Here is a 25,117-nt window from a genome sequence, read left to right as displayed (position 1 = left end):
GGAGCCAGAAGAAAGCCCGGAGCAGGCCAGATCAGAGGCAGGTCCACATCCCGGCAGCCGGCTTGTTCTCTGAGGGAGCCCAGCTGGCACACCCAGAGCTGGCTATGACACAGCAAAACAATCTGTTCCATTCGGAGCCAGGCCCAGGAGCCAGGGATGCTGCTGACACCTGAGCACCCTCCCTCACCCGTCAACAAAGGCACAGAGAAAGGCAGTTCTCATGGTTCCTCCTCCTGACAAGACCAGACAGGACCGTCCCAGCTACAACGTGTCAAGGATCCCTGGCAGGAGAGAGCCTTCCTGAGTCCTACCTGCCCAGTTGCCACCCGAAACACCTATTGGAACAGCCTCTGTGCAACCCGAGCCAGAATCTCAGAGAAGGCAGGAGACAGACTGCAGACTACATGGCTATGTGTCTCTCCAAAGAAGTGACAGATAATGCAAATCTGATGGGCTTTTCAAACCTTTGTGATCACCTAGCTTTCTGCCTCAAAACTTTTACCTCCCACCCCATATCTTGTGTTATGTGTCTCCTAAGTCATATCTATGACTAGTAAGGAAAGGTAAGACTCACAGCTGTTTTCCAGGGTTGAGAGATCCCCGGTCTATCTCACGGTCAAACTCGGTGCGGATGTCTTCCAGGGACCCATCGTCCCCAAAGGCCCCCCACTCGGTGTTGATGCACATCCTCCCCTCGTCACCTTCCACCAGGTCAATGTGCCTCAGCTCCTCCATGTAGCAAGCATTAGTGCCAGTGCCTTGGAGAGAGAGACAAGATCAGAAGCTGTGACCACACTAAGTCACGATAGAGGAGGCGATGCCTTTTGCAGACACTGACTGAAGGAAGAGACGAGGGAAGTTGTAGAAATTACCAATGATGAGGCCAACTTCACACTGCTGGTCATCATAGCCACAGGTCATCATGGTCCCCACTGTGTCATTCACCACAGCCACAACATTGGCATCGTAATCCTGTGGACAGATAACAGGGTGTCACTGTCCACTCAAAGGTGGGAGCAGAGATCACAACCTTAAAGGAAGCATTTTCATAACCACCACTGCTCCCGGCAGTGGTGCCGCTTTCGTCACTGCTGGTGACGAAATTAACTGGATCAGAGCACATCAATGACATTATGGAAACTGCACGGTCCCCTTAATTTTCTGGCTTAAGATTCTTTTCAGAGGAAATTTTATGCACAGAGCCACAGCACTCCGCAAAGCACACCACGACATCCATGTGCTGACTGCCCTGGTTCTAACCACAGCGGGCTGTGCCTGACCACGCAGCTCTCTGCACCATCCAACCCTCCTCTGACAGGAGGCCACCCCCTGCCAAAAGGTTTGGCTCCTGTGGGCAGCACCTCAGAGCTCGGTTTCAAACCCCCGCAACCTTCTGGACTGAGCACACTCACCATTTGATACCAGCCTGGACCTTCAAGACCAGCCATGTGATGCTTCAGGCTATGTACTACTGCCCCACCTCCACCCCCCACCAAAGGGCCTTGGTCTGTTTTTGAACGAACGCCTTCCCCCACAACCGCCCCCGCCCCCGCCACCACACCTCCCAGTGGCAAAGGCAGATGACCTAGAGAGAAGTTACCCCACGTTTTTTGATGGCTTTGTTAAGCAGCTTCACCACATCTGCTCCCTCCACTCCGCTCACTTTAAATCGCTTTGTCCAGGTGATCAGGATACCCTGCAAAGGAGAACAGATGGGTTTTGATGAAAGCTGGAAGGCATCCAGAACCTCTAGGTCCTTGGGGAGGCTATTCAGGACAGTGACAAGTAGAGACCCAAAGGGGCCAAGTGGCTTGCTCCAGACCACACTGGGTAACACAGCCGGACTCTGTCCCCTCCCTGCTCATCGGTCTGCAGGGTAAACTTCTCCGGGGGCTGCCATGGGGAGAACCCTGCAGCTCACACCAGAACACAGCGAGTGGCTGGACAGTGTAGCAGTGCTACAGGTGTGCAAATCCAACTGGATGTCAGCTGCACAGCCAGACTTCATTTAAAAACAAGAGAAATTCCATCATTACTAATCACCCTTCTCCACTTTGAAAACAGACCTCAGCTTCCACAGCCCAGGGAAAGAAAGTCAGAGCCAAATTAGGAAGAGAAACAAAATGCTAAGACAACTCTTGGTGACTGAGCTTCTGAGAGTCAGGTCCTAGGAACATACTGACTACATATGATTTATACATACCTCTTCCCCAACTTTGGAACATAACCCCCACGTGTAAGCCGCATCTCCACTATTTCTACACTGTGACCCATTTGTTTGTATATTAATGGAGAAACATCAGGAAGGATAGACATCCAATGGTTATTCACTTGGGAATGTGGAAGGATGGGAATTTTACTTTCTGCTTTACATCTTTCTATTATTTCAAGAGTTTTACATATTACTTTTGTATTTAAAAAAAAATCAAAGGTACTAGAAAAGAAAAACAATTGTTATACTTGGCTGTTTTTCTCTGAATGGAAGAAGTCATTATAAATGCAGCAGGGTTGGGAAGAGCTGCTATTCAGGCCTCATCAGCCTCCAGAGGTGACACAGATGCGGGGAGCTTGCCCACAAGGGCTGGCCCACCCACTGTGAAAGACGCACAGCCTGTAGGATGCATCGGGAAGGGCGAGTACTTGGGAGAATTTGTGGTTCTCTGCTCGGCAGCAGCCCACAGCTGCAACAGGTATTCCAAAAGCCCCTGGACACTGTTTTCTTCCCCTCAACCCCTACCCCCCAAAACATGGACTCCCGAGAACATGGTGTTATAGAAAGAACATGGGGGTGGAAATCAGAAGATCTGGTCCTATTTCCGCACCTCTGCCCATTTCCTAAGTACATCTCTGCTGAACAGGTGAATGAACAAAAAACAAACAAGGAGGTAGGTACACAAGTCACCTAGAGGTAAAAAGAGAACCAAGGGCCTCTCTGGGGATAGAGTCAGGGACTAGCAGATGTTAGGAACAGCGGTCCTGGCACCTGTGTGGGGCCCGACCAGATCTGCTCTCACCAGGATGGCTTCCAGGGGAACAAGCACCTCACTGTGTAAATGGCAAAGGGCTCCCCAATCTCCCTCCAACGCAACTAAATCTACTTGCTTTTCCTTCACTTGAGTTTAATAAATGGTTCTCTCTACCTGAGAGCCACAAATACCAAGATTCATCTCAAAAAACATGAATAACTAAAGTAACTGTAAAAGGGAAAACATGTTCATTAGCTTTTCCACTCTGGGGCTTCTGTGGAGCCCAGTAATCCCAGAATGTCCTTACCTCGTCAATTTTGGATTGCTGACAAGGGAAAGAGAACGTGATCCCCACAGGTAATTTCTTGTCCTTGATTTTTCTTTTTTCCATGAAATCTCCCAGGCACTCAGCAACATGATCAAAAAGCTGGAGGAAGCATGAGAGAACAGTCAGGAGGGAGAAACGCATTTCAGGGAAAACGTAAACAGCTCAGCATCCTGCAGCCCTCCTTGAAAAGCCACGCTGAGTAAGTGTGGCGGAGGAGTCCCTTAGCGAGAGCCTGCCCCGCAGGCCCGCACAGCTTAGGAATCACCTCAATCCCTTTGGATAGAACTGGCCTCTCAGCAGTCACTGATATGGTTTATTTGGGTAGTGAGGACATTTAAAATATTTTACAACATTAAGTTTAATTAATATTTTTAAATACTTAGAAAATTAAAAATAATAGAAAATCATCTCTTCACTCCATATCACACAGGCCCCATCACACCCAAGGGGAGTGGCTGTCTGGTCCTTTCTCAGAAGTCCTTATGCCCATCTCCATTTTTCCCCAGATGTCTCTATCTCTATCCATCCCTTCTCCATAAATTCTAGACACTCCACACACAATTCTGCAGCCTACCGCCCACTTGAGTGATTTACTTCAGACTATGGTATTTTTACTTTTTACTGAAGTATAATATATATACTTAAAAAAGTGGTATACTTAAAAAAGTGCAGAGTTCACTGTACTCTTTAATGAATGTCTTCTTTCACTCTACGTTATGTGTACGAGAGTCATCCACGTTGTTGTGTGTCTTTGTAGACCGTCTGCTCTCACTCATATATAGTATTCTATGGTGCGAATAGAACACAATTATTTAGTGGATTGCAATTTAAGTTTGCCTACACCACAACACATTGCTTGGGATATGCACGCACATCTTAGGATCCACTAGAAAGAGCCCAGCACACTGTTTCCCTAGCCTCTGCATGAATACTGTCCATCGTGGGAGGCTGAACACTTCTAAGGCAATCTTTTGGGATCTAATACATCCCTTCAGTGCTAAAATGTACCCAGAACTGAATACAATGCTTCATATGTGTTCCAACCAGAGGAGAGAGAGCTAAGTTAAACTAAAATCTTTCCTCTTCCTTAGCTCTACACTTCTATTAATAGAACCAAAGTATATATACGCTTTTTTGGCAACCATGCCACAGTCTAGGTAAACCCCCATCTTTTTCACATGGCTGTCACAGCACTAGACCTCCCTTATGTATGGGATTGACACACTTTTTCTGAGCTTGTTAGGAGTGTTGGTAGGGCCAAGCCACAGAGTCACAGAAAGCAGCCCCTGCCAGCACTCCCAGACAAGGCCTGAAGGCTTTCTTTACAGAGGTATCCTTGAAAGAGAGAGGGCCAGAAATCATTATTCCCATGTCTATCTTTCCTCAGATGTCCCTGACCCTGCTCTAAAGTCCGACTTTCCTGCCAGGATAAAGGAAAACCTGTCAATTTTGATGTAAGAGCCTCCATCCCTGAGTCACTATTACTGTCTGTGGCTGTAGCCAGCAACCCTACTGAGGAGACACATGACCCCCCTTCCCTGGAGGAGCCCGGCTAAGCTTCCTGCGACCTAAATTTGAGTGATGTAAACCCCTACTAAGTCCATCAGCACGCCCTACATCATCCACACTCAGGTTCCCGCTAGGCCCTTAGGAGAGAGGGCAGGGCAGAAGGAATGCTGCTGACAGGAAGTGGCAGGGGAAACAGACTGCAGAAGTGGATTCACATGGATGCGGGACTGTAACCAGCCCCCGCATCTGAGCCAAACACAACCACTTTAAAGTGCTCTGTTAAAAAGGAAATGCCATGTTTTTGGAATGCCCACACCGGGGGCTCAAGGAGATAGGAAGCTCCCTCAGGAAAACCTATGACTGTCACCAACCAGAGAGGAAAGTTACCCCACCTCTCTGGACTCAAAATGTTAAGGTCTAAAAAAAATGATTTTTCTTTCCTGACAACATGCTAATTATTTTAAACACACACACACACACACACACACACACACACAGATTCAGTCTCTGTGATTGAAGATGACAAACAATGACTAAAATAATAGCCTAAACACTTCTTATTCAAAATTCCCAAAATTAAATAAGTGGTTTTAAGATCACATTTATGCTTCCAAAATTACTAAAGCTTACTATTGCATTGAAACTTGATAGCATGTGTGCGTGCGTGTGTGTGCGCACGCGTGTGTGCATGCGTGCATGCGTGCGTGTGTGTGTGCGCGCGCGCGTGCGTGTAGAAAGAGAGAGGAAAGGATAAAGCAAATGGTTAACAACTGGGAAGTCTGGATGAAAGGTTTATACGAGAGTTCTTTGTGCTTATCTTAAAACTATTCTGTAAGTTTAATATTATTTCAAATAAAAGGTTTAAAAATCTGTTAAGAATTCCCACACATTACAGAAGATCACAAAGCCAAGACTTCAGCCCTGTTTATAGTCTGTGAGTCTGAGTTGCTTCATGGGCAAAATGGAGGCCTTGGTTTACCAGAACACTCCTCAGGTCGATACGAGATCTCAGAAAAATGGACCCCCAGTACATATTTCTAACTTCACATCAAACTTCTGGAACAGATGTTTCTGTTTCATCCCTATTTTTCAACTGCCAGCCCTCCCCCTCATCCTCTGGACCTTCCTCTTTGCCCACAGCCCTCACGTTTCCACGCCACCAAAAAATTTTTAAATGAAGAAAAACAATAAAGTCAAAGACAAAATCCAGGCTGAGTGTTCCACATTGCTAAAACTGTAACATCAGAGCCAGACTGCCTGGATTCCTATCCCAGCTGTGAGACCCAAGGGGTTGGTTGGTTAACATCTGAGCCTCAATTTTCTCATCTGTGAAATGGGAATAACGATACCTACCCAAAGGGGTTTTGGTGATGATTAAATGAATTAATCCATTTAAAGTGCTTAGACCAGTGACTTGTACATAACAAGCGCTATGTATTTACTATAATATTACATCATCATCATCATCATCATCATCATCATCATCATCACCACCACCACCACCACCACCACCACCACCACCACCATAATCATCATCTTTCTTTTACAGACTGGTTGAAAGAGGCAGAGGAAGAAACAGACAGCAGGAAATAAAGTGATCCTGGGGCTGAGAAGATAGGGAGAGAGGAGGTCCCAGAAGCAGCAGTAAGAAGGAAGTCACTTTGGAAATGACCACAGCAAGCATGCACCTGTGGGGGAGGCACCCCCTTAATTTACAATCTCTGCCAAAGCACACAAGAATATCTACGGCGCTAGGCAACTGTCCCAATGGTGAAGGCAGTAGGCAGAGGTGGCTCAACCCAAGGACCATGGGGAATAGAGTGTGACAGGTCAGTACTTGTTGATAAATGGAAAGAGCAGGCTGGTGGCCACCTGCAAACAGCAGCGATGTAGCATACACTGGGCAGGATTGGGAGCCCTGCCAGCTGGCAGCCTTCATGCAGACACTGGATGAAGGGGCCAGTTTCTGCAGACCAGTAATGAGGGATGAGCAGGGAAACCTCCAGGCAGGACCACCCAGTGAGTGATATAACCCATTTTGGTGGCCGAATGAACAGTGGTTCATCTGTTCTAATGACAGTGTCACCTTCAATGCTCACTGTGACACGGTTTGAAAAGCTCTGAACCTAAACTCCCAAGAGCAGGTTAAAGGCTGGGATTAGCCCTTTTCTCAAAAAGGCAGAGCACTTGCTCTGGGTCCCACCCACATTAATACAGGAACAAAGTGGAGTCAAGAGAAGAAGGCTGCTTTGCCTCATCTCAAAGTTTAGCCCAGAACAAATGGGTTTTCTAGAGAACTTAGTCATGAACCTTGCTGTGAACACACCCTCCCTAAAGCAAATATTTGACAATCTCTGAATGTACATCCTGGATGACAGCCACAACTCAGGAGGGCTACAACCTGGAGACAGAACGTCTATAGGAGAGGCTGACGAGTACAGGCTTACAGGACACAGAAATGACTAAAAACCTGCCTGGGGGCTGCCTGAACCCTGATCACAGGGTCCTCATAAACCTAGGGACCAACCACTCACCACAACCAGATGGGCAGGAGAAGGATGGACAGGTCCTTCTGAGCAAGACCACAGCCCCTCAGCCAGCAAAGGCAGGCAGCCCTTCGGCGGGGGAAAGGGGCTACCCTGAAGTAGGTGGGGCTTGGATATCGAATGAGAGAGGAGGAGACGGTGATTTCCCAATCAAGGCCTTGCCCTCTATGTTTTCTGTGCCAAGGACTCATAGAAGGTTATTAAATCAGGTGGCCAGAAGCCCATGATTAACCTTGGGGCTACAAAGTCAAATTCTTGCTGCCTCACAGGTGACCACACCCTGCAAGGCCTGGGCGGGTGAGGTGGGGGAGGGTGCCAATGACTTGGGAAGAGTCATTTTCACCCAAAAGCTCTGTAAAACCTGTACGGAGGAAGGAACCCCAGGATCCCTGGGGAATGAATGCATTTACCCAAGAGCTGCTGGGCCTGTCTTCATAACCTTTCCCCTGTGACAGTCCCAGCAGCCCACTCCCATCCACCAGTTTACCCAGGCAGTGGGGCCTCTTCAGGCAGTTACACTCTTCCACCCTGGAGTCCCTCTCCACATGCATCTGTGACGGGTTCCTTCCAGGGACTCAGGACACCAGTGCTTTCGGGTCTGGTTCCTGGAAGGCGCAGGGACCCACCTGGCTTCCACTGCCATGCATGATATCCTCCGCAGTCTCATAAGTCTCAGATTCCATGTGAACATTCTTGTTTTTCTCCAGATTCACTTGAACTCGCAGAATTCGAAAGGAAGACCCACCAAGATCCAGGGCAATGAAATCTCCCTTTTCTGTTTAGGGAGACAACAGGTACTGCATCAGATTCAAGTGTTACAAGAAGGCCCTATACTCTGCAGCGTCTCGGCAGGGTCCAGCCATCTGCCACCTTCCGCCACACAGCACTTGCAGCCAAAAAACAGGAGTCATGCCAGCCTCATTCAACCACTGCCCTTTCTCGAACACCCTCACTCATGCTCCCAGCCCAGCATCCTTAGACAGACAGCGCTAAGCAGTCTCGCCCTCGCTTCTGACAATAGAGGAATGAAAGTACTAACTTAAACACAAAGCCCATCTTTCTCTAATTGCTTGCTTGCCTTTTGTCAAAAACAGCACTGCTATCCATAAATTAAAAATAAAAATAGCATTTCGACTCAGAGAAACCTTACCTCTGAGGTCATCCCATAATGTGGGTTCCGGAGTTCCATTTATTCCCCAGGGCATTTTTTTTTCAATTGTGATAAAATATGAAATCTACCACTGTAACCATTTTAAGTGTACAATCCAGTAGCATTAAGTATACTCCTAATGTTCGGCAATCATCTATTTCCAACCAATATTTCCAAAATTTTTCATCACTCCAAACAGAAACTCTACAACCATTAAGCAATAACTAACTCCCCATTGGCCCCCTCGCCCCATCCCTGGTAACCACTATTCTACTTTCTGTCTCTATGAATTTGCCTATTCCAGATGTTTCATACAAGTGGAATCACACAATATTTATCCTTAGGTGTATTGCTTATTTCCTTTTGTATAAAGTCTCTAAGGTTCATCCATATTGTAGCATGTGTCAATATTTCACTCTTTTTGTGGCTGAATGATATTCAGTTGTACGTACATACCACATTTTATCCATTCATACATCAGTGGACATTTGGGTTGTTTCCACCCAAAGGATGTTTCTAACGGAAGTCCCTTGTGGTCACATAAGAGTAAACTGGCCTGATATGGTTACAACCCTCAGAATCAATGTGTATAGTAAGTAACTGGGCTGGGCCTCAGCAGGACAGAGAAAGATGATGGGACTGTATTGCTAAGACCACCATACAGCTCCAAGGGCAGTGGTCATGGGCAGGATTCCAAACCATCAATCCACCATCAAACATTCCCTATTTCTCATTAGTTACCCTCACACATGCTCCCAAAAAATCAGTTAAAAATATGTTAATTTTACTTCTGGTGCTAAGGTGACAGCCACCCCTCCCATCCTGAGCCTCAGTGGTCCATGAAGCCCTCAATCCTATAACAGTAAACACAAGTCTGCTTAGGACATCTCATTTTCCTAGGGAAGCATATTTATATTGTTTATATTTATATTTATATTTTTTGGTAATAGCATTATTGAGATAATTCACATACCATATAATTCATCTGTTTAAAGTATACAATTCAAAGAGTTTTAGTATATTCAGTTATGCAACTATCATCACAAACCAGTTTTAGAACACTGTCATCACCTCAAAAAGAAATCCTATATCCATTAACGATCACCCCCAGCCCTAAGCAACCATTAATCTACTCTGTCTCCATAGATTTGCCTATTCTGGACATTTCATATAAATGGAATCATACAGTATGTGACCTTTTATGACCAGCTTCTTATACTTAGCCAAATATTTTTAAAGTTCATCATATCATAGCATATATAGGTATTTCATTCCTTTTTATGGTCAAATAATATTACATTGTATGGATATATCTCATTTCATTTACCTGTTCATCTCCTGATAGACATTTAGGTTGCTTCCACCTTTTGGCTATTATGTTTATTGCTGCTATGAATACTTGTGCACATGTTTTTGTGTGGACATTTGTTTTTATTTCCCTTGGGTATAAAATGAGAAGTATAATTCTTGTGTTAAATGGTAAGCCACGTTTAACTTTTTGAGGAATTGTCACTATTTTCCAAAGCAGTTGTATTTTACATTCTCACCAGTAATATATGAAGGTTCCAATTTCTTCATGTCCTCAACATTTGATATTATCCATCTTTTTTATTTTGATTTGTATTTCTCTGACAGCTAATGACAATAAGCACCTTTTCATATGCTTATTGGCTAAATGTATACAATCTTTAGAGAAACGTCTATTCAGATTCCTGGCTCATTTTAAAAATTGGGTTATCTGTCTTTTTAGTATTGAGTTGTATGAGTTCTTTATGTTGTAGATACCAGCCCTATCAGACGTATGACTTGCATATATTTTCTCTCATTCTATGGGTTGTCTTTCACTTTCTTAATTGTGCTTGTCAAAGCAGAAAAGTTTTTAATTTTGATAAAGTATAATTTATCTATTTTTTCTTTTGTTCTTTGTGCTTTTGGTGTCATTATTTAAGAAGTCATGGCCAAATTCAAGGTCACACCTATGTTTCCTTCTGAGTTTTAGAGTTTTAGCTCTTACACTTAGGTGCTTGATTCATTTTAAGTTAATTTTTATATATGATATGAGGTAGAGTGTCCAACTTTATTCTTTTGCATGTGGATATCTATTTATCCCAGCATCAATTCCTGAAAAGATTTCTTTCCCTCATTGAATAGTCTGGCACCCTTGTCAAAAATCAAGTGACCACAAATGTGTAGATTTACTTCTGAACTCTCAATTCTCTTTTTTTAAGATATACTTCATATTCTGCTAGTCGGCTCTCTCAATTCTGATCCATTGATCTATATGTCTACCCTTATCCCAGCACCACACTGTATTGCATATGGTTGCTTTGTAGTAAATTTTGAAACTGGGAAGTGAAAGTCCTGCAGCTTTGTTCTTCTTTTTCAAGATTCTTTTGACTCTTCTGGGTCCCCTGAGCATTTCTATTTTTTTTTAAGTAATGGTTGTTTTTTTAAAAATAAAGCATTCTCTTTTAAAAAGCTGACACATCTTCATATTTGATTCCACCAAGCTGTAACTCTGACACACTGCTCTATTTCTGGAGCTTATTGTACACATTTGGCATTGAGGAAGAGCTCAGCAGATATTTGAACTAACAAGAGAGTAAAAAAATGAATAAACGAACCAAAGCAGTCTTACACTGACCATCACTGTTCTTATCCTCTCTCAAGTTCCTTGAGGGAAGGACCACAACTTAGGGATCTTTGCATCTGCCTTTGACACCCAGGACAGCTCAATAAATGCTTGGTAGCTGCTTGATCACAGGAGTTGGTGGCCCATTCATTCATTCAATAATGGCACCCCTTTTTGCTGTTCATTAAGCATGAAGCAGTTATGCCACTGGTTGGTTCGCTTTTTTTTTTTTAATAACAGCTTTATTGAGAAATAATTCACATTATCATATGATTCACCTATTTTAAAGTGTAAAGTTTGGTGGTAGGTTTTAGTATAGTTAGAGAGTTGTGCAACCATCGCCACTATCTAATTTTAGAAAATTTTTATCACTCCTCAAAAAAAGAAACCCCATACCCACTTGCAGTCATTCTCCATTTCCTCCCAACAGCTATTATCCAGCAACAACCACTAATCTACTGTCTGTCTCTATAGATTTCCCTATTCTGGACATTTCATATCAATAGACTCATACACTGTGTGGTCTAGTGTGTCTGGCTTCTTTAGCCTATGATAATGTTTTCAAGGTTCATCTATGTTGTAGCATAGATCAGTACCTCCCCTCCCTCCTTGTTATGACTGAATTATATGCCATTGTATGGATATACCACATGATGCCACTGGTTTTAAATTACTTCTATGGTCCAAAGGAAAGAGACCAAGGGAGAATGCTGGGATGCAAGTATCAAAGACTGGTGGGAAATTCACAGATTGTGGGAAACACTGCTACTAGTTTAAAAAACTGAATTCTGTATGAGATGGCTCCTCTCAGGAGGATGAATCACTAGAATATCAAAAGTACTTTTTATTTTATGACCAGCTAACATTCATTGAACCTTTCTGTAGTCCAGTTGCTAAGTGCTTCATATGCATTATTTTCCTTTTAACCCTCTCAACCCTATGAAGTAGATATTATGATGTCCATTCTACAGATGTGCAAATAAACGCTGGGAGGGGTTAGGTAACTTAGCCGAGCATACAACCAGTAAACAGCAGAGCCAGTATTGAAATCCAAAGCCCAAATTCATAACCGTTGGATAAAGCTATCTCCTTGGGTACAGGAATTCGAAGGATGGCATCAGAGTGAGACTTCAGCACATCGAGCATGGCTACATTGCTTTTTAGAAGGTCTTTAACATCCATGACTCCTTAGAGCATTTGGCTTTCCTTTGTTCTTCAGTAAAGATATTGAAAACTCAGCCTGGTAAACAACTATAAACCACTTACGCACAGGGAAATAATAGGCACAAAAGTGAACACTGTGCCAGGATGAGATTATGGGTACTTTTTATTTTGTTTCAATAATTTAAAATAATTTACTGTTTTAATGTTTAAATAAACATTTATTCATGTTTTACAGTGGCTTTTCACTATAACTTAAAAAAATAGCATAAGAAATTTTTCAGTTGCTGGCCTAGTCAATGTCTCATTTTCAGTTGAATCAAGGCCTAAGTAAAAGCAGACTTTTGTGCTTACGTTCCAGATGATGGCGAGGGAACGCCTGTTTATTTCTGGTGTCAATGTCTATCCAGAGCAGGTAAGACAGCTCTGTATAGGTGAGCATCCAGCTCACCTTGCAGGAAGAGGTCAGGTTTCAGGGGGCACCTTTGCAGAACCCAGGCCTGAAGTTTTTCAAGCAGGATAAATGAAAATGACCTCAGCTGCCTATGATCCAGAATGAACTTGGCCTTAGGGTATGTGGGGCTGGCCTACACTCCTGCAACTCCACAAAGACCTTTGCCCCATCCCAGTCTCCTTCTGTGGTCTGTCCATCCCAGCTCCCCACTGCTTCTTTTTTTAAAAAACAAGTACAGGTCAACAGGGTCCCAGGCAGTTAGGGTCAGTGAAGGTGACTTGAGATGTCAGCACAACACTAAACACACTGAACACTTCACACATCTGGAAGTGGGAATTGACAACCTGAGGGGGGCCTTTCCCTGAAGGCAGTTTACAAAGGGTCATTGTCAAGTCCAGATCCTTCCCCGAGCAGTGACCCTGGTTCCAGGGTGTGTTTGTGATTGCTAAAAGAAATGGCAGTTGGCACCTCTTCTATAAACCACATTAGTAGCTCAGAAAACATGTGACAAATATTAACTCACTTTCTCAGTTTATGGATTACGAAGCTCCAACCAAACCAGCTGAATGATGTGCTCATGGTCACACCTTTGGCAAGGTCAGGGCCCCTCCCTCTCTTTTCTTAGTCACTGGTATTCTTGCAAATGCTGTGATGCTCATTATCTTTTATGAGAATATGTCTTATTTTCCTCAGTTGGATGATAAACAATGTGAAAGTACGGGCAATTTAACATGCTTGCCTCCCTCCCCCAGTACTTAGTCCTGCACACAGCAGACAATCAGTAACTGTCTGCTCAGTAAGAAATGCCTGGGTCAGATATATGGTCTGTTCAGTCCTATTCTCTGCCACACAAAGGACACCAAGGAATGACTTCTGGTAAGGCCAAAAAGGTAACTGGTAAACTTGGTTAGCTTTATATCTAAGATTGGGGGTGGGGCCGACCCCCTGCTCCAGCACCAAGGGACCAATGTGTGACCCAGGAGCATCCAGAGTCACCCACTTGAACACCATGACTGGTTCAGGATGAGAACATGACCCAAGGCAGCCAATCATTGCCCTCTCCAAGATCATTACTAGGATCACCAGCTCTGAGATGTCAGCTAGGGGTGCCAGGGCTGTCTTTGCCACCATAAGAGAGAAGTGGCCTATGAAAGAAGCCAACAGAAAGACTGAAAGAATAAGAGACAGGTCATTCTCTGGATATAGAAGCCAACTTACAGCTAGATTTCCTACTTATATGAAGCTAGAATTTTCCCTCTTTGCCACATACAAATTAGAGTTCTTTCGGCTATAATCAGAAGGCTCTCAAATTCAACATTCTTTCTTAAGGGCATGAATACCCCAAATTCCTACTTGCCTCCATAATAAAGGTGGTCTATCATCTCCCTTTACATAAGGTCGGTTCCCTGATTCAGAGCTGTGGTGTCCAGTCAGCCCATTGCAGAGGCACTAGAGCTGCTGTCTATGGGATTATCCACATTTTGTGGGATATCAAGGTTGGGGTAAGACAGCCCGCCTTTGCTTTCCCTTTTTTCCTGCCTCCTCCCCGTATAATATCACAGGGGTGCCAGTGAATTCTACAAAACTCTAAATCTTTCCTCCAGGGTTAGACCTACACACTTAAGCCTGATGGGTGGGGGTCCTCTGACTGGCCCCATCAGTTAGGGGGAATTCTTACAAAATCCCAAAGAATTCTTACAAAGTCAGTTATTGAATTACAATAGTGAAAAAGAGGACAATGACCCACTGTAACTTTTATGGTAGTCTGCAGCTTCCAAAGCTCGCTCATGGGATCCTCTTGACAGCCTGCGGCAGGTAGGGCAAGGATTATCTCGCTAACTTTACAGATGAGGAAATGGAGGCTTAGAGAAGTTACGTGACTTTTCCAGGGTCACACAGATAAGGAGCAGCAGAGCCAGAGATTAATCCAGTGTTTTAGGCTTTTATTTTATTCTTTTAATTTCAAATTCAGCCTATTTTTGCAGCAGAGGGCTTCCTTCCACCTTCCACTTCAAATCTTTGGCCTCAACCTTCCTTCCTGCTGCTAGTGGCTCCTACTCGCAACTTCTTCCCACATTTCCCACTTCCACTGAAGCCAGGAGAACGCCTTTCTAGAGAAGGCTCATTAAACAAATCATCTGAAGGGCCTCTGGCCACTCTCCACTTTCTAACGACAGCCATTAGTACCAGCAAATAATGGAAAACAAACACAGATGTCTCTCTCGAGTCCAAGCCTACACTGGAATACAGGGCAAACACAAACTCCACTTTCCTGAAATACCTACCTTTGCCCTGCTCAATGAATTAATTCTGTACGTGAGAGACAAAGGCTTCCCTCCTGCCTGCAATCCAGCTACTTGGTGAGAGTTCAAACACCTTCATCGAAAACAACTAAAACGCTAGACATTCAGGAAATTTTAAAGATAGAATTTTGAGATAATCCAACCATCTTCCCAGATAAGGAAACTGAGGCAGAGAAAGGTAAGTGACCAGTCCAAATGCTATGGGAAAAGGAAGGAAATATTTTCCTGCCTTTGGCTGGAAAGTAGTACTATGTATATTTCAGGTCCAAAAAATTAACTGTGACTACACCGCAAACCAAATATTATCCTTTGGGTAAAGAGTGTGCTAGGAACCATGAGGCAGAAACAAGAAAATATTCAACTCAATCTGCCCTCAAAAATTTTCAATCTAATTGGTATTTACAATATTCTTAGTGATAAATAAGGAGAAAAAGGGGAGGTTTTACGAATGAGACACAGAGTGACCTGGGTCTTCTGAGGGAGCTGGACGCAGAGAGGCAGCTATTCCTGGGGACTGGGCAGCTCTGAGGAGAGACTTCTGTTCAGCCAAGTCACCAGAGTAAAAAGGCTTCAACATCTTCTTTCTTTTATTTATTATTCATACCTTTCCTACTCCAAAAAGGATATGCAGCAGCTAAAAGCCACTTTAGAGTTTAAAAAATTAATATGTAGATTACTGAAAAGCAATTAAAGAAAAACCACTGTCTATTAAAAAGGTCCAAAGGGGAAAAAAAATTAATAAAAATGGGCTAATATACTTATGAAAATTCAGTAGTTTTAAAACTCTGAGTCCACTCCACCAGGGTCAAGGTCAACAGGAAAGGAAAGGTTTGTTTCTCCCTTTGTCTTGGAAGTCACATCACCACCTAAGGGGCAGGGGCATCTCTCCACCAAGGTAAGTTCAATTATCCCTAGGTGGTTTGGGATTACCACTAATTCTGTCACTGACTAATTAATTATACAGTTGAAGCGGTAATTAACATTTCAAAAAGGGAACACTGCCACAGTTTGCCATGAAGGAGACTGGCATTCTGACTACATTCTTGATTGATAAATAATACAGAGGAGGTGAAGGTGGAGGCACTTCCACTCACCAAGTGGCGGGGACTGGACCGAGGTCAGGAACCTGTGGCCTTGGCATCAATGTTTGTATGGGGCTGCAGGGGCCAAGAGGAGTATGGGCCCCAAGGCACCTGAACTGATCCTACCTTGAATATTATCAACAGCCACAGGGTGAAAGGCTATAGGATGTGTTTTGCTGAAGTCCTAAGCCTTGGTCCCTGTGAATGTGACCTTATTTGGTAACAGGGTCTTTGCAGACATAATCAAGTTAAGATGAGGTCATCAGTGTGAGTTCTAATTTGATTGGTACCCTTATAAGAGGAAAATGTCATGTGAAGACAGACATCCGGAGAGAACACCACCATGTGAAGACAAGAGCCTGAGGTTGGAGTGATGCAACTGCAAATCAAGAAACATCAAGAATTGACAGCCATCAGCTAAAGCCAGAGAAGGCAAGGAAAGACTCTCCCCAGGGCCTCAGAGAGAGCATGGCCCTACTCACACCTTGATTTTGGACTTCTAGCTCCCAGAACTGACACAGCACATTCTTGTTTAAAGCCACCAGTTTATGGTACTTGCTACAGCAGGCTTGGAAACTAACATAGGCCGGAAGAAACAGTTGTGGGGTCGGGGGATAGTTGGAGGGAATGAGGAAGGGTGCTGAGTACAGGCGAGCAGAACCAGGGCCTCTGCACAGGAAGGTGGGTCCTTGTACTTCAAGGTTTTGTTTCGCCTCCTCCTCCCCCTGTTCTCAACACCGCTCAGTGTTCCCTAAACATCTGGCCCTGTCCTCTGGAGAAGTGGGGACTCAAACGGAGGCATAGGGCCTAGGCTGCTGGCTCCCATTCCACAAATCCTAGGATAGTGATCCCAAGCATGGCCTGTTACCACACCTGTCACCACACGTAAGGCCCAACTCAATGTGAGACACATCATTATTTTATATAATATCTAGAAAGAAAAAGCACTGCCAATAATAATTCAAAGATATGATTATTGTACAATGCGCTGCTGATTTCAGAGATATTCAAATAAAAAAAGTATCTCAAAATAGATGAAATATGGGGGAAAAGATAAATGAGTCTGGTGAAAAGACAGGTAAGCCAGGTTGAGCAGGTTTCTCTTCTACAGGACTATCAGGGCCTATAGCACTTGCTATCTATTAAGAATCTCTACTAAGGGATTGCAGAAAGTTGTTTTTCCCGAATGAGTCTGAGTTCTTCTGAGCCTTGTTTTAAAGAGTAGCTGATGGGGACAATGGCTAGATTACTAGTATACATGGATCACACTTTGAGATCCTCAACCTGGAAGTGGTTTAAGAAAGAGTGAGGGAGACCACCCGTGCTGACATCTAGTCCTGGGAAGGGGAGCTGGCTGGAGGGCAGGGTCAGGAGAAAAGGGAAGGCATCTTCTCCTTGGACAGTGGTCCTGGGCAGGTCACGTGAGATCAGGTGCCCGGCAGATAGAAGGTAGCCTTCTGAGCTCTCACAGCAGGAGCCCTGGGGGCTGCCCACACCCACCTGCCTCCTCTTTCTCTTCTCTCAGCCTGCAGAGCAGTCACAGCCACACCTCTCCTAGAGAACCCCACTAATCCTGCAAAGTCTCAAATGCTATCCATGGCTGGGAAAAAAGCAGAAGTAAACTACAAAGCCACAACAAAACCCAGGGCACACCACAGTCCAGTCACTCTGATGGCCAGAACCTCTTTCATAGTTATTAAGAAATGAAACTGCTGATAACCAAGACCTGAAGGATACCAAAAGAATAGAGGAGGAGTAGATTTTAAATTGTCGAGAACCATCAGAGATACAAATGCCAGTGTGTGTGCGTGAAGCAAAGCCCACCGGTGGCCACAGAGCACCCGTCCTTCATTAGCGTCTGAATCTCATTCAGGACTTCTAAAAGTTGGCTGCAGGACTTTCCCACTGCTGCCAGTCTGTTCCCATAAGCTGTGCACTTGTCTTTCGTGCACAGCAGCTGCAACATCTGTAGTTTTCCCAACATCCGTTTTGCAGGCTGCATACCAGATGCCCCAAATCGCAGTTTTAAAGGAGCCTCCAGAGCAGGGAGGAAACGGCTAGAGTATGTGAGGGCCATACTCTCAGGGCATGTACTCACAACCCTAAGAGAAACTTGACTTCTTTCTCTCTCTCTCTCTCTCTCTAACATGCAGCAGGTGAACCCCAGCCTATAGCAGAGAACACAGCTCAGAGTGGGACTCCTGTCCAAGCTGGGGCAGGCATAGCACCCACCCCTGCAAGCTGCTAACTGCAGATCAGCTGGACAGAACAGCCTCCATCGAGCAGGCTAGGCTGTGCCCTCTCAGCCTCCACTCTGCCAAGCGCAGGGCTAAGCCCCACAACTCCCCCACTGTAAAGCATGAGCCACAGAGATACACACTGACAGGACAATTTTTACCCTTCAATTCTACCTCCCCTCGCTGTTTCTTTGCACTGAGGGTTACCAGGATTTAGCATCTGTGAAATTTGTTCAGATGGGACTCGAATCTCCCCTCTGAGTCCAAGACCCACCTGGTCACTAGGATTGCTACTTATCCAAAAGGAAGCCTTGATGCCCTGATGGAGAGGTTCTCCTAAAACGAACTCTTCACTTGTTCTGGAGCCTTTCATGTTCTGGAGGCGTAAGCACGCATAAGATCTTACACAGCATCCGTAAGATTCATAAATACTACCTTTCCTATCATGAGCAACTGGACAGTAAGGCCAATGAGGGCAGGTCAGCCTGTCCGAACACGGTATCCCTAGTGCCTGACACATGGTAGGTGCTCAGTAGACCTATGTTGGATGGATGGATGATGGATGATGGATAAAGGATGGATGAATGATGAATGGATGAATGGATAGATAGGAGAACAGATGGATGAAATGATAAATGAATGAATGAGTGGATGAGTGAGTGAGTGAATGAATGAAAGTTAGAAGGATGTTTTCATAGAGCATTCAGCCCTTGGAGTCAGTCTCCGGATGAGAGACTCACCTGAACCATCAGGAATGGACCTTACAAACGTTGGCAACATCTTGACTGTGGCTGTAGCATTAAAATCCCGGGAAAGACCGTGCTTCATTTCCCTCTTGAAACGAGTCATGATATCTATCAGAGTTTCATCGGAGAGCCGCATGGCATAGAGATACTTGTCAATCTGGGGGAAAATGAGAAGGAAGGAGAGTGAGGTCAAGGCTGAGAAAGATCATTTTAGTTCAAGTCTGGCTCAGGGAGAACAGGGCAGGTGGGGTGCCCAACTGCCTAAGACAATCCAGCTCCCATGGGCACTTGACCACCCACATTGGCACATCACATGATGGGAAGTCATTCAAAAGTCATCAACCATGATCTTCAGAGCACACTTGCAAATGCTCTGAGCCCCAATTCCTCCCCTGTAAAATGAACTAAATCTCTCCAAGGTCTCTTTCAATCCTCAAATGTTACATAGAAGTCACACTTCGATCCCCAAGTACATGCTAGAGGCACCTTGAGCCTCCACATGACTCCTTCCCTCTATGAGAAGTAACTGGCTCATTTTCACATGGATGGCAGTGCCACAGAGGTTAAGAATAAAAGCTCAAGGGCCAGCCACCTGGGGTGCAAATCTCAGCCCTGTCACTTATCAGGTGTGTAAATTTCAGTTTCCTCAACTGAAAAACTGAGATGATAAATAGGACCTAACTCACAGAATGTTGTAAGATCAAATGAGACAGATAAGGACTAAGAACACAGAAACCGTGCAATAACATCAGCTATTATTACTAACATGAGACAGTGGTGATGGAGGGTTTACTTGGGCATGATTTCTAGGTAGGTAGAAATGATGGCCAAAGGTCTAGAACCTTTCAGAACATGCTGCGGCAGGCCCGGAGCAGAGAAACCTCAACCCCACCTTCCCCAGAAGGTGTGGAGACATCCTCCCAGGCTCCCGTGCCCGTGGACCAGGCTGACGTGACCACGCTTTCAAGTCATCCAACATACTGACCCAACCCTGCTCCTCTTCCTGGGTTCCCTCTTCTCCTCAAGGTCCCCAGGCTCCTAACCTCAGGTCTCCTGGGTTGTTTGTCATTGGTTGTTCTCCCTTCATAGTAACTTCCAATTTATTCTCTTAAAAAGTATTTATTGGGCACATACCGTGCGCCTGGCTTTGGGCTAGATACGTGTCCTCATGGCGCCTGTCCTTGTGGAGTTCACCAGAAGTCGTTTTGTCTCCATTCTTTTTGCTACTACTCGGCTTAGAAAGCCCTGATCACCACGTGTGTGGATTACTGATTCCTGATTACTTATTCATTCACTGTAATGGTTTTCAGTCTTCGATCCATCTCCTTTCCAGCTCATCCTCTACACCACTGCCACATTTGCCTTCTTAAACTGCATCCCTGGTCAATTCACTTCCCTGCTCAAAGCTTTGCAGTGACTCCCCATGTCCAAGGCACCTATGCTCTGCAGGTGTAGCTCCATGCTCTCTGAACTCTGACCAAACCACTTCTACCATTGCTGGTAGGCGCTGGGCTTTCCTACTGAAATGCCCTTCCTTCGCTTCCCAATTATGCAAATCTCACCTATTCTTCCACGTTCAAATCAAATGTCACCTCCTCCTGCAGATATCTGAGTCCCTCAGGCTGGACCCTCCCTTAGCACTGATGTCTCTGTACAGTCTAGCCTGGATCACAGCTTTCTGCACCTGTCACCTCAACACTGTCTGTTCCATTCACCTCACCCTCCCAGTGCCTCGCATCAGCCTCGCATATGAAAGGGTTCTGGTGGATATGACCCAATGAGGCTGAAAAGACCTTGATGCTGATTTACTTCTGAGAACAGAATCTCATGCTCACTTTTCAGAGTGGCTGGAAATGTACTGACTCAAGGACACAGAGTCCTCAGTCCTAGGGACTTCTACATATTTTGGTCCTGGGCGGCCTTCTTTCTTTGGTCTCCATGCCTCATGCTCCCCTATGCCCTGCCTGCTCCTGCCTCCCAGACTAGCCAAAGTCCTTCAGTGTCCTCTGTGGCCACAGACACTCCTGCCCTCGCTGCCAATTTCTCCTACCATAATCACCTTTTCCTTTCCCCTTCATGACAAAACAATGCAAAAAAGGGCAATCAGAGACCAAGGAGAGCTGAGAAAGAACTTGCCAGAACCACAGCCATACGAAGACACATGGTCTGCTCTACCCCCAAGGCTGGCAGCACCAGATCAGCAGTCCCTGCTGACATGGCACCCATAGTCTGGTGAAGGTGAGGCAGACAGATACAAGTATGCATGAAAGGCCACAGGAGCACATGGGGGCCAGAGAAGGCATCCTCGAGAGGTGATGTCAGAGTGCATCCAGGCACAAACAAGAGCATGTGTGAAGGCCAAGGCAAGGGAGGGCTGTCTGTGCAACAAACAGAAACATAAATTCCACATGGAACAAGCACACAGTGTAAGAAGTGAGACAACCGGAAAGACCATCAAGCTTTAAATCGTGCAGGGCCTTATAAGCCACGTAAACAAAGTCAGACCTGACTCCAAAGCACGGAGAGCCTTGGGATGGCTCTAATGAGTATTCAGCAATAAGATCTTTCAGAAAGATCAGGCTGTGTGCTGGGTTGAGAATGGGTGAGCAGGAGCAAGACCTTGCAACAATAGTCACACTGCTACTCTAGCATTTTGGGCATGCTTTGACTGCCACACTCTTCATGCTACATTGTGTTCATCTGTTTGTTGACATTTCCATCTCCTCTGTTAATGTGTCAGATCCCCAGGGAAAGGAAACATGTCGAAGAGACCTTTGGAATTTACCCAGTTGCCCGGCACAAAAGAGGAATGCAATTAATACTGGATGCTAGAATAATACTTCATCATTATATTGTGGTTTACAAGTGTTTTCACATCTAGTAGGTCATTTACCTTCAAAAAGACCCTGTTCAAGGAGACATTTTTAATCCCCATTTCACAGATAAAGAAACTGAGGCTCTGAGAAGCTAAATGATCAGTTCAAAACACATAGCTGGGAGTCAGGTCTCATACTTGCATATCTAACACTCTCCCTTCAATTGTCCCCATCTCTGAAGGAAGGTCAGTCCCCCCACACTGTGGAGGGCAGGCCCAAGTAAAGCTGCTGAGGTTTTCCAGATGGTCAAGGAGACGCTTCTAGAAAAGGCAGGGCTCTCCATAGCTCCACAACCATTCTGTTTCCTAATTCAAGGTGCAGTTCAACACAGGGACACTGATTCTGAGAACTCATGTTTTAGGACAGCCAAGCCAAACCCAAACAGAGCCTAGAAGCTCAAATGAGAAAGCAGAGGATAAAGAAGAACCTGGCCCCCAAGCACCTATGGAAGGAGGACATTCTTCCTCTGATTCAAGTTCATGAACCATCATGAGGTACAACCCCTCTCCAAAGAGATGTGGAAACCAGGGCCTAAAAGAGGGTATAAGTTGGATCAGAGCTAGCACTGAGCCTGAGGCCTCCTGGATCTCTTAAGAATAAGGATAAGCTGAGAAGACCAAACCACTCCTGCCCGTTTGCTCCAGATCTCAGCGTGGCTGCACTCTGCGAGAAACCCAGGAAGAGAGCTGCAATTTTTCTAGAAGGTGGGGCCAGAAGCCCAGGAGGGATGAGATGGGAGAGGATGCAGACCTGGAAAAGGCCAACTTCTGGTTTTTGGAAGTCTGGCAAAGTCTCTGGCCCTTTCAACTTTTCTATTTCTGTCTCCTGGCCACTGCATCTCCAGGTCTTTTCCTCTTCCCCTTCTCTCTCGCACTCACACTTCCACAATCCTTCCTCTTATCTTAAGATGTTCCCACCAAACTACTGCTGCCTACTGGCCCTCCTGTGCCTCCAACCCCCAGTCCTACATTTTGGTGACAGGAGGACACAGCATAGCACCTCTTCTGGCAGCTTCAAGCTGCAAGCTTCAGCTTTGGAATGTCCATCATACAACAAAGGCTCCCAGGAGTCATGATATGAACCCCCAGAGCCCCTGAGTCCTCACTCTCGCACGCGGTGTCTGATACAAGCGATCAAGACTCTGGTCGGGCTGGGAAGGGAATGGAAATGTTCCAGAACCCCAGACACCATAAGCCGAGCAGGGTCCTGCAGATGGTTGGCCGAGACTGACGAGGACCCTGCTCCAGCCTCCAGGACATCTTTCATCTGAAGGGAAGAGCCCTTCTCACAAGAGCAGGAGCCAGATTGGCTGCGCAGGGCGGGTACTCTTGCTCAAATACTGTGTAAGTACTTGTCCTGAGGGTCTGGAAGCTTTCGGCAGCTCCAGAGGCTAGAATGCAGCGCAGGCAGCTCAGGAGACAGCAGAAGAGAGAACACAGCCTCTCCAAGTCCCCTGGCCCAGAGCCGTTCAGCTAATGGACAAATCCAGTGGCACCGCACTCGGTTAAATTCAAACATTTCTGTGCCCAATCCCAATCCCCCTCCATCTCCCAACAGCACACACACAAAAAAACAATTCAAGATCAGACATGCCCAAGTGAACAGGCCAGTCACGGCAGGAGGCATCACCACTGGTGACCCAGGCATTTTGACCCCCCTGTGGAAAGGAGCGCAACCATGGAAATTTTTCATTCCATCTCTCATTCTCTCCTGTGAGGATCAAGAATGAAGCAGAGCAACAGGTGACTGAAGGTGCTGGGTGCAGACCTTTAAAATGAACTTTCCAAGCAAGACACTTTATTTGCAAAGGAAATTGGGGAGCAGGCAGTGAAGAGTTAAGAAGGGCTCTTGAGTAAAGGCAGGGCAGATTTCAACATCGGATTCACTTCTCTTTCCTAGACTGATTCAGGAGAGAACGGGGCCTAGGCGATAGATATTATTTTAACAATAGCTCACATTTACAGAGGGTTTTCCCATTTACACAAAGGACTTTCACATGCATTAGCTCATCCGGATGTCATAGAAAGAGAAGAGGTGAGCTCATGGATACCAAGTGCCAGGCATAAAGCAGGTGCTTAACATGTTAGTTCCCTTTCTCCAGGCACAACGATCCAGTGAAGGAGGCAGGCAAGATATCATTACCTCCATTTTATAGCAGAAGAAACTGAGATCCATGACTCATGCAAGGTCACATGGTTTATAAGTGGCAGCTGGGTGTAGATTCATCTTCTAAGCCCTCATTTTGGGTTTCTCCTTACACACTTCCATTCCTTCTCGCGTGGTAGGAAGAATACCAAGCCATGGATAAAGAGAGCTCGGTTCAAATCCAAGATCTGCCATTTATTAGCTGTGTGACTTTGGACAAGTTAGGTAATCTCTCTGAGTCTTGCTTTCATCACTTTTAAAATGGGGATAATAATACTTTCACGTCAGACAGCTATTGGGAGAACTTTAATAATGCGCCAAAAGCAAAGTAAGCATGCATCGAATATCATTTCCCACCCACCCATCTAAATTATCAAAAGGAAGGCCATCTAACTGACATAATCACATTTCCCTAACTCCTTCTACCTAAATATCTAGGAAAATGGCATTGATTACCAAATGTCATTGACCCATTTTGTAGAAGAGAAAACTAAAGATAGGTATCACTATACCTGAAACCATGGCAAATGGAAAGATTCTGGCGAAATTCCTCTGAAACATTTGCAAGCTTTCATTAGCTTATAAGAACAAAAAACAGTAAGTTATGATAACAATAATAATACATATAATTAAGAGATACTTGAACAACACAAAAATGCAGAAAGGTAAAAAAGCTCTTCCCCCAATCTTCCCAGAGATATCCCTGCTAATAAGGCTTCGTGTTCTAGGATGGTTTTTCCTACCTAAACATTCATACATACAGAACTTGGTTTTCTTTTTTTGACAAAAATGGAATCATATCGTAAACACTTTCTGTTCTGAAACCTTAACTCCACCTTCCTAATTCTTCTCGCAACTGCCTTTAAGACTCATACTAACAACCATACTTAAGATATCCACAGGACCCTGACTGGTTCAATGATGGGACGCAAACGAGGCAATGTAGATACCTGCATTAGACTCCGGCTTCGCCATCCTGTAG

At 45.1% G+C, this 25,117-nt stretch overlaps 1 protein-coding gene across 2 annotated transcripts in view; it reads right to left on the bottom strand.

Annotated features, from left to right (window-relative positions):
• The window catches only part of HK1 (hexokinase 1), a 66,842-nt gene that overhangs the window by 19,873 nt on the left and 21,852 nt on the right, over window positions 1-25,117 (bottom strand). For both annotated transcript variants that reach the window (XM_039871987.1, XM_039871988.1), the window contains exons 2-7: window positions 19,109-19,271; window positions 7,976-8,124; window positions 3,274-3,393; window positions 1,601-1,696; window positions 873-972; window positions 575-758 (exon numbers count right to left, since the gene is read on the bottom strand). In XM_039871987.1, the coding sequence (XP_039727921.1) occupies window positions 575-758; window positions 873-972; window positions 1,601-1,696; window positions 3,274-3,393; window positions 7,976-8,124; window positions 19,109-19,250 (791 nt within the window). In that variant the 5' untranslated portion in view covers window positions 19,251-19,271. The remainder of the gene's footprint in view (window positions 1-574; window positions 759-872; window positions 973-1,600; window positions 1,697-3,273; window positions 3,394-7,975; window positions 8,125-19,108; window positions 19,272-25,117) is intronic.

This window comes from Pteropus medius, unplaced genomic scaffold (genome assembly GCF_902729225.1).
Source record: "Pteropus medius unplaced genomic scaffold, Ma_sr-lr_union100, whole genome shotgun sequence".
Taxonomy (NCBI): Eukaryota; Metazoa; Chordata; class Mammalia; order Chiroptera; family Pteropodidae; genus Pteropus; species Pteropus medius.
This window is presented reverse-complemented; position numbering and strand designations above follow the sequence as displayed.